The sequence below is a fragment of the Tachysurus vachellii genome, chromosome 1, assembly GCF_030014155.1.
Source record: "Tachysurus vachellii isolate PV-2020 chromosome 1, HZAU_Pvac_v1, whole genome shotgun sequence".
NCBI classification, from domain to species: Eukaryota; Metazoa; Chordata; class Actinopteri; order Siluriformes; family Bagridae; genus Tachysurus; species Tachysurus vachellii.
The window spans coordinates 6,615,880-6,626,189 of record NC_083460.1 but is presented as its reverse complement, the minus strand read 5'-3'; the positions used below and the strand labels follow the sequence as shown (position 1 = coordinate 6,626,189).

The following is a 10,310-nucleotide window of genomic DNA, read 5'->3' as shown; positions in this document are numbered from 1 at the left end:
AAATGTACTTAATGGTACTTCCATTGCTAGGATGGGACCAGTCAAATATGTACATGTTTTGTACCTTTATGTTTTGGACCTTAAAAGTATATCAAGGGTACTAAAAGGAAAATTAATTCCAATTATTTTAATTGTGTGTGTGTTAAGTTGTCCCACCGACTCGTGATTTCTGCACTGCACACAATGTTATACATAAGAGTTCACATCAAAACATTCCCTCAATGCAATCACACATTTCCTGTTGGGTGCAATTTTCCACACCAAACTAGAGATTATGTGAATGTTTGTATGAAAAAACGAAACCTGAAATGAATTTACAGCTTTGTTGTATTTTATTTCAGCGCCCCACCAACCCACCAACCCACAGCACTTGGCTAATGCCGTCAGTTAATACTGTTATATACTGTTTAATAACTGTTACATCTATTGCCCCTTTAGTTGTAGGTATTTCAACTGAATTACATGGAATATAACTTTATAAAGGATCTTATAATTGAAGCTAAACCAAACAGTACATGCTAACTAAGATGAAGTGAACTATTCTATTGTCTAAACTAATAGTCAAGTATCAGAGTTAAAGTTCTTTAGCTGAGGTTTTCTTTTTGGTAATATTTACTTCTTGTTCATTATGCACTATCTACTTATATTGTCTAATACCACATCAGTACATTTTGTCAAAGTTTTTCTCAGCCATAAAGTAGCATTTTAGCATCAAGCGTACTTGCTTCGAAGCAGTTGATAAATAACTACGAAATCTATAAATATGAAGACAAATATGAAACCTAATATCTAACATAGCATTTTTTATTTGATATTTTTTAGGCAGTGTGTCTAATAGCTATCAAAGCAGATAAACTAGTTTTATGTTGCCAGTTATCCTTTAAAAATATTGGATTTAGCTTCGGCTGTTTTCCCATATTCATTGACTACCGTAGTTGACTACCGTTTGTACGTTTGCGATTAGAGGCTGTATATCACTTCTTTTTTTTTTTTTTTTTTTTTTTTTAACTCTTTTATGCTTTTACTTTCATGCTTTAAGTAAATTTAAAAATCTTAGATTGTGTACTTTATGTAAAGATTTTTTTTTTTTCCCCACAGTATTTCTTTGAGAAGAATGTTTTACATTTGCACCTCAGCCAAGGTTACTAGCAAGCTAGCTTTATGACTTTTTATGATTATACATCATATAATATTTATATTATTATACCCATTAGTTAGCCAATTCATAAAATGTGGGCTGTTACATTTTGCAGCCTGTTAGAACACCACTCAGGCTATTGCAAAGCTAGGACGAGGCTTCAAATGAGCTACCTAACTGTAAGCTTTTATGCTAATCCATAGCCAAGCTTGCAGGCTAGCTAACAATAGGATGTTGGAATTAAAGCATTTAGCTAGGTTTGCTAGCAAGTTAGTTATAATTAGTCCATCAAATTTTTACAAGTCTTCACCAGTATAGGAGGTTGTTAAAAACTAGCAAACTTTAGACTAGCTATTATACTGGGAAATTAAAACCAGTAGTCAGGTTTTCTAGCAAGTGTTAGCCTTCACAATCCATTTATCATGTGAGAGAGATATATAGGTTGGGGATTGTGTTCATGTGTCACACATGACATTTTAAATGCCTATAGTGATCGCTAAATCGATGTAGTTGATATTAATATGTTAATTTTGGAGCTGAGCCTAAGCCTAAAGCTAAGTCTCTAAGTTTAGCTCTTAATTTTGACACAGAATTAGCCTGTTAGCTTATTTATGCAGCTTAGTCAGACTCGAATTAGTCAGATTTCTCAGACTTGAACTGATTCAAAGCAGAACGAAAACCAGACAGTTAAACAATTCACCAACAACTATCAGCTTTTGTATTTGTATTTCAAAGAATAAGAACATATGATGGGTGTTTTACGCCTCATTGGCAGAGTGCGTCAGATTTTACTGCACAGCTCTGGAGAAAGAGCACACTGTTGTTTTCCATCCACTGGCTATATTTAGATAGCCTATTGCAGGGAAGCAGGAAGAGATGGACAGTTTGAGGATGCACCTTGTCAGTTCCTGTCCTCTGTGGGTGTGTATTTGTGGCAGAGCAAAATCTCTATTTGACTCCAAAGCTCTCTAAGGAGACAGGCTCATAAGTGCTGGCTGATGGTCTTGATTGCTGTTATGAGCGCAGTTACTGAGAGTACACTCTGCAAAGTAGGTGTCATGGCTCCAAAGATGAAGTGCTAAATAGAGAGTGGGTACAGTAGTCTCCCAGGGAATTGTGCTAAATTGTGAGCTGACCTCATTTTAGTGTTTTTTTTTTTTTTTTTTTTTTTTTTTTTTTTTTTTTTTATCATCTCCCTCCATTTTTTTCCTTTCTTTTACTTTTTTTTGGTCATGGCTCACCTTGAGGAAGATTGGCTGGAGGAGAGAGGAGGTGGCATGGGATATTTCTCTCATCTTAATAATCTGCCTGATTGCTTATTATGGTATCAGGACTGTAGAGGAGAAGGTGAGTTCTGACTCTTTGTCCCTTATTTAATTTCATTTGCTTTTCTTTTCTTTCCTTCTCTTTTTGTAGCTGAGGGCTACGCCGCCTTCCAGGAGGATAGCTCGGCTGACGAGGCCGAGAGCCCGTCCAAGATGAAGCGATCCAAAGGCATCCACGTGTTCAAGAAGCCTAGCTTCTCCAAGAAGAAGGAAAAAGACTTTAAAGTGAAGGAAAAAGGCCCCAAAGAGGAGAAGGCCAAGGACAAGAAGTCCAAGGACTTGACTGCAGCCGATGTGGTCAAGCAGTGGAAGGAGAAGAAGAAGAAGAAAAAGCCAAGCACTGCAGAACCAGAGCCTGTCCCAGTGGAGACTCCAGCCACAGTCAGACCCATTTTCGGTGCGCCGTTAGCTGAAGCAGTGAGGAGAACAGCGCTGTACGATGGAATACAGCTGCCGGCCATTTTCAGAGAGTGTATTGACTACATTGAGAACTATGGCATGAAGTGTGAAGGCATCTACCGTGTCTCCGGTAAGCTGTGTCTATTCTTGAAAACATAAATAAAAACAATTTGTTAATAAATTAACAAATACAACGAAGCGGCTTTAGGAAAATCCTCAAATCTTTTACTGTAGGTCATCCGATATCTTACCCTTCTCACTCACTCTAAAAAAAATTGCATCCAGGATTTTATAACGGTGTTATACATTTGTTGGGGGTTTGCATGTGTGAATTAATACGACGTCACAGCCTCCCATGCCCAGGAGTCATAAGAGACCACAGCTGGCCAAGCTATCTGTGTGGGAGGTCTGGCGTTACGCTCTCTCATGCCCATGTATGTGTAAGAAGGCAGATAGCGCTTTCCTCAGAGAAAGTTCAGCTGCCCTGTGATAGCATGAGCTGCTAGTCGAAGATATGTTATGGCATTGCATGTCTCTGAGGAAGCATATAGAGAAGTGCAGCTAGCTAATGTCAGCTTCTGGTTTTTTGTTCATGCTAAGCAACATCTGTTCTTGACTGAGATTTACTTAATGTTTACTGTTGTACGTAGAAATCAACAAAGTAAAAAAAAGACCTCTTTTTGTGTAGGAATGAAGTCAAAAGTGGACGAGCTGAAGGCGGCGTACGATCGGGAGGAGTGCCCGTGCCTGGAGGAGTACGAGCCACACACTGTGGCTAGCCTAATGAAGCAATACCTGCGAGAGCTGCCTGACAACCTCCTAGGTCGAGATCTGGCACCGCGATTCGAGGATGCTTGCGGCCGCTCCAGCGAAGCAGAGAAGCTGCACGAGTTCCAGCGGCTGCTGGCTGAGGTTCCTGAGAGAAGCAGGCTACTCTTATCATGGCTCATCACTCATATGGACCATGTGATCGCCCGGGAGGCAGACACCAAGATGAACATCCAGAACATCTCTATTGTGCTCAATCCCACTGTACAGGTTAGAGTTAAAAATTGAGGTTTGAATATCATTTTAAAGGTGCAGGTTTTTTTTACTAGGTTTATAATAATAATAATGACATTTCGAAGATATCTTAGAAAAATCACAAGGCTTCCGTAGTTTAAAAACAGGGTCATGTATATCTCTGTTGCATGGTTTCTAAGTTTTATCCCTGCAAAGCTAGTTTTACTCCTGAATCTGCAATTTTATCTAGACTTGCATAATGTCATTAAATATAAAAGTGTATTGTTTTTGTTGAACAGCATCTTGTTATTATATAGATACGTCTTATTAGAAAGACGTTTTTCACTGTGTGAAACAAACAAAAGTCTTAACTTCTTTTGCATATTATTGTGTTATAAGTGGAATAAAATACTTTGGGACATGATGATATTAGGAAAAAAATAAACTTTGTGTCTTTGTGACTCTACATTGTGTCATGTTTTTCTCCTTATTAGCTTCCTACTGCCAAATACTTGTAATGATCTGTACTTGTAATAACTGAAAACTCTGTTTCCTAATATTTACAGATAGGGAACCGGGTCCTGTATGTCTTCTTCACCCATGTGCGTGAGCTATTCGGTGACGTTGTTCTGAAACAAGTGGTGCATCCTCTGCGCTGGTCCAACGTAGCCACCATGCCAGCCTTGCCTGACACTCAGGAGAGTATTAAGGAGGAGATCCGGAGACAGGTACAGCTGAATTATAGAACCACTTGGAGACTATTACACCGTCTTTAAACCGTCAATGTGTCTGTCAGCTTTGTGCTCGGGTCTTCATCAGCGATCAATCGAAGACTCTGACAGGAAGGAATTAGTGTTGAGTCTGTAATGAACTCAGAAATGACCCTGACACCTGCTAGTTTCTCAGGAGCTCTTGGTTACACAATTCTACTCGACTACAAACTGTCGTAAAAAGGACATTATTTACATTTATATCATTTACTGTCCAGTGTCACTCAAATGAGGATGAGGTTCACTTCTGCGTCTGGTTCCTCTCAAGGCTTCTTCCTCATATCATCTCAGGGAGTTTTTCCTCACCACCTTCGCCTCAGGCTTCATGAATGTTAGAGATAAATAGTAACTTCATTTTATTCATTCATTCATTCATCTTCTACCGCTTATCCGAACTACCTCGGGTCACGGGGAGCCTGGCGTCAGGCGTCATTGGGCATCAAGGCAGGATACACCCTGGACGGAGTGCCAACCCATCGCAGGGCACACACACACTCTCATTCACTCACACACTAGGGACAATTTTCCAGAGATGCCTATCAACCTACCATGCATGTCTTTGGACCGGGGGAGGAAACCGGAGTACCCGGAGGAAACCCTCGAGGCACAGGGAGAACATGCAAACTCCACACACACAAGGTGGAGGTGGGACTCGAACCCCGACCCTGGAGGTGTGAGGCCAACGTGCTAACCATTAAGCCACCGTGCCCCCAACTTAATTTTAAACTTTTTACATTTTTTATTCTGTTTGTCAGTGTCAGTTGTTCTGTACAAATAAATTGAATTGAAATTATTTCATCCTACAGACCTTTATGCAACACTTTGGTTTCATATTCTTATTATACTCTTTATAGTGTGCTTGAAACTTGTTGCAGCATTATGGTGAACATTTAGGCTTGCTTGACCAGCAAAGGGAAGTGGAGTCTATTTTTGACACATTTGCATATTTTCTAAAAGGAAGTTGCAAAAGTAGTTACGGGGGAAAAATGACAAGGAAATGCATGACAGATGTACGAGTTTAGATCGTTCAATTGAGTCTTTGTTTGACTTTCAGTGGAAAAAAATCAGCCATTGCTCAGTAACGATCAGTGATATAATGGCTGATCATGGGAATGAAAGGCAGTGTTATTTGTAATATTGTGTGTGTGTGTTTTCTCTGCAGGAGTTCCTTCTGAACCGCCTGCATAGAGACTTGCAGGCTGGGATAAAGGACCTGTCTAAAGAGGAACGCCTGTGGGAGGTTCAGCGTATCCTCACTGCTCTCAAACGCAAGCTGCGTGAAGCCAAAAGACAGGCAAGGACGTGTACACACACACAAAATTACACACACACACACCATCACTCTAAAAATTCTTACCAGTGATGCAGCTAAATCAGCATTCAAAACAACATGCTAAAAGACTTTGTTTGTGTAAGTTCTTCACATTGATAAACCCTCGTTTATTACATATATAAACATTCAAATCCTGCTAATAATAGTAAGATGTTACTCCCCAGATGTTACTCTCTGTTACTCCCATTTTCAAATAGTCCATCATCTCGTTTCATCTTTCCTTCACATTTTTTTTTCTCTTTTTTTTTTTGCACACAGGAGTGTGAGAGTAAGATAGCACAAGAGATCGCCAGCCTGTCTAAAGAAGACGTGTCCAAAGAGGAGATGTCTGAGAACGAAGAGGAGGTTCTTAACATTCTCCTGGCTCAGGTGAGACCAAAGCGGTTTGCTGGATTCAGAGAAAATCAGCATACATTTCCTGACTTTAAGGAAGCTTTGTTGGACATCCTGTGCGGTACACTGAGATTTCAGGGACTAAGACGTAAGCTATAGATATCGCTCCTGAGCTGTGTATATACTGTACAGAAACGCAATCATTCCCTTGTTATATTTCCAGCTTACACAGAACATTAGGGCTAAATGTACAGGAGTAAATATGTCTGCCTCCGACTCATCCTGTAGGAGAACGAGATACTGACTGAGCAGGAGGAGCTGATCGCTTTGGAGCAGGTCCTGCGCAGGCAGATCGCCACGGAGAAAGAGGAGATCGAACGACTACGTGCTGAGATCGCTGATATACAGAGGTCAGAGTTATCTCTGTATCTTTCCAACAGTCTTACACATCAAATATTTATTTCTGAAGCTATTCATCTAAGAATTTTCTCAAATGGTTTAACTAACTATCCAGGAGGAATATATGGAAGTCTGTATCCCACTTCATGAGCAGAAGGTTTCTTTATCTTGGTAAAGCAGCTTAAACGTTTGTTCGTGTTCTATTTCTTTTGGTGACTTTACAGTTTTTCTTTTTTTTTTTTGTCATTCAGCAGGCAATCATGCTTTCTTAGCTGCTTAGAAAGATTAGCTTAGTATTTCTCCACATTTCCATTAAGAAGTAAAATGAGGGAAAAATGACCACTGGAAATTTGACAGCAACATGAAAACATAACCGAAGAGTCCGAGACTAAAATGTATTTCTTTATTTCTTTGAATTTGTCCATTTCTCCAATTTAGACATATAGTAGACTTAATTTGATCACGTTACATTAACAGACATTAAGTTTTGTCCTGTGCTCCAGATATTCCCAGGTTTTTGACTGTTGCATTTTTACTCTCTCATGGTACGTTTTAGGGCGTCATTTAGGTATAAAATTGACCGTTGACTTAACCACTATGTCTTTCTTATACGCACGCGCAAACAGCCGTCAGCAGGGCCGAAGTGAAACAGAAGAGTATTCCTCAGACAGTGAGAGTGAGAGCGAGGATGAAGAGGAGCTGCAAATTATTCTGGAAGACCTACAGAAGCAGAATGAAGAGCTGGAGGTGAGAGTAACAGAAGAATGAAGTAAAACTGGATATTTTTTTCTGGAAAATAATCATATTAATCAATTAAAAAAAATTAAATTAGATATTTACTAAGTAGTAGCATTGCTGTGTTATGATATTTTGTATTAGTATTTTACAGTTTTATTACTCGGTAGCTGAGATACTTTGTGGTTTCTCTCTGCAGAATAAGAACACTCATCTGAACCAGGCCATCCATGAGGAGCAAGAAGCTATTTTGGAGCTCCGTGTTCAGCTCCGTCTCCTTCAGAGCCAAAAGCTGCAGCAGGAGCACACAGCTCCTCCCACAACAGAGCAGGCCACACCCACACAGCCCAGCCCAGAGGAGCGGTCCAGAGCCGAAGAGCCGATCAAACGCAACGTACCCGTTTCCATGGCACCCCCAAGTGATGCCAGCATTGCCGCTTCCACAACTCCAGCCAATGGGAAGCCGGGAAAGGACGGTTTAAAAGCTTCTCCTAGTAAAACATACACTGTTAATCAAAATCCACCAATATAGAAGAACAAACACGTGATTGGTGTCTCTTGTATTGTGGCAAGTGAGGTGACGTTTTAAAGATCCAATAACTCACAGGTTTGAACACTCGGACCACAACTGTGATTAAAAAAAATGTAGCTGAAGGTGAAGGGATTAAAGTGCGGAGGAGGTGTCATGGTTTTTTTTTTGTGTGTGAAAAACTAAATGAAAATATATCTAAAATTCTATCTGTAATGAAAAGTGTAAATTTTCAGTGTAAATTTGGTTAGGATTTAATTTTACTGTTGTTCAAATACAGGCAATACCGATTCCAAGGATTATACTGATTTCTGCCACTCAATTCTGGGAAATTATTAATATTTAATAAGCTATTTGCTGGAAAAAGGTTCAGATTTATTTCTTAAATGGGATGAAAAATATTGGTCTCTTCATTTATCTGTACATTTTTTTTTTAGGCCAAGATTAAGATCAAAGAAGCCTGCAAAGCTATTTCTGAAGGTGTGTGTGTGTGTCTGTGTGTGTCTGTGTGTGTCTGTGTGTGTCTGTGTGTGTCTGTCTGTCTGTCTGTGTGTGTGTCTGTCTGTCTGTCTGTGTGTCTGTCTGTCTGTCTGTCTGTCTGTCTGTCTGTGTGTCTGTGTGTGATACAACCATTGTGCCATAGGTCAACGACTACAACCGGACCGAAGTTTTACACTGAAGAGATAAAACGGATCAGACGAAGAAGTTCAGATGCTCTGATTTTATATATTTACATTATTTAAATATCAGTTCTTTTTATTAAATATACTCTTCATGCGAAATGAAATAAAGTGAAAATGTTCAATGAATAGAGATCTGGTCAGAATCAGCTGATGGTCACATTGTCAACATGTTTTGGTTTAAAAAAGGTTTTGTATTTGTATTACAAAACCTTTTTACAATTTTTTTTTAAACAGTATGATGACCTAATCAAATTGTTGCCAGTAATTTATCACACGGTTATCTAATTCTCCATTTTATTATTGTTTGACTAAGTTGTCTTTCTGATTGATTATTTGTTATTGCTTTGCAGTAGTAATGACACTAAATTTACAATGTGTTCCACAGGAGCATAGAGAATGTTGTCTAAATGCCCCTTTCTTTAAGCCCTATATATAATCTATTTCCTCTTTGTGTTTGTGTTTATTTTTTTGTTTGTTTGTATGTTTGTTTGTTTTTCTTGCATCATATTATCAGAACTACAAATTCCACTTGAATTTCACAATTTTTTGCTTCTTTTTAGTGGTTCTAATCTGACATTTTGTGAAAATGAAGCACTTGCGTCGTCTCCCCGTTGCGATAGTTCTTCACGCTCTTAACGTTTTTGTAGCCCTTTGTCTTTACTAACAGACGGATGCTATGAAATACAATAAATATATTATGTGTGATGAAAGCATTCCAATTATTCTAATGTAAATATCTATGTATTGGATGATGGGTTATTATAGTGTTACTACAGAGAGAACAGAGAATGTCTAAGGTTCTGATCACAGCCCTGTATTGACTGATCACTTAATAACCATAAATAACAGGAACACCACATTAAATCAAATAACCACTGGGAAAATAAAGCATCCGCATGTTGAACATTGACGTAGATGAGCTAAAAATACGGACGTATCAGACCCTACGTAAGATTCCCCTCCTTTCATCCAAGTCTATATTGTCAACTGTCCTGTATCACAGCATAGATTTGCTATTGTTGATTTTTTTTCTTAGGCCTTTATTGGTCACATATACTGTGCATTCGTTATGTGTACGTATGTTAGAGAACAGTAAAATTCTTAACTTTACATATTACATAACAGCATGTTAGGGTTGTTGTGGTCATAGCACAGGGTCAGATATGATACAGCGCCTGAAGCAGAGCGGATTAAGGGCCTTGCTCAAGGGCCCGATAGCGGCATCTGTGGTTTGAACCCCAACTTTTAGATCTGTAACCCAATGCCGTTGCTGGATAATAAGTGGATTGTGTATGTTGTGTGTCAAGAGCTTAATTAAAGGTTTTTTTTTTCAACCCGGTCACAAACAGGTCTCAGTTCACTTCTTAAATTTGATACCTAATTTTATACCTAATTACAGAATAAGGGTTAAAACTGAATTTTTATGCATATCTGAGTGCAAAGGTGAATTTTTATGTAATATATATTATACTATATATACTGTGTATATATATTATATAATAATATATATATACTGTGTATATATATTATTATATAATATATACACAGTATATATATTATTATAATATATATATATATATATATATATATATATATATATATATATATATATATATATATATATACACAGTATATATAGTATAATATATATACACAGTATATAT

The 10,310-nt window shown here is 38.3% G+C and overlaps 1 protein-coding gene across 1 annotated transcript in view; it reads left to right on the top strand.

Moving 5' to 3' along the window:
• The window catches only part of ralbp1 (ralA binding protein 1), an 11,148-nt gene extending 1,792 nt beyond the window's left edge, over positions 1 to 9,356 (top strand). Inside the window, exons 3-10 of the mRNA XM_060870328.1 lie at positions 2,555 to 2,992; positions 3,551 to 3,900; positions 4,431 to 4,592; positions 5,797 to 5,928; positions 6,226 to 6,336; positions 6,589 to 6,710; positions 7,326 to 7,446; positions 7,634 to 9,356. Of these exons, the coding sequence (XP_060726311.1) occupies positions 2,555 to 2,992; positions 3,551 to 3,900; positions 4,431 to 4,592; positions 5,797 to 5,928; positions 6,226 to 6,336; positions 6,589 to 6,710; positions 7,326 to 7,446; positions 7,634 to 7,966 (1,769 nt within the window). The 3' untranslated portion in view covers positions 7,967 to 9,356. The remainder of the gene's footprint in view (positions 1 to 2,554; positions 2,993 to 3,550; positions 3,901 to 4,430; positions 4,593 to 5,796; positions 5,929 to 6,225; positions 6,337 to 6,588; positions 6,711 to 7,325; positions 7,447 to 7,633) is intronic.
• The last annotated feature ends 954 nt before the right edge of the window (positions 9,357 to 10,310 follow it).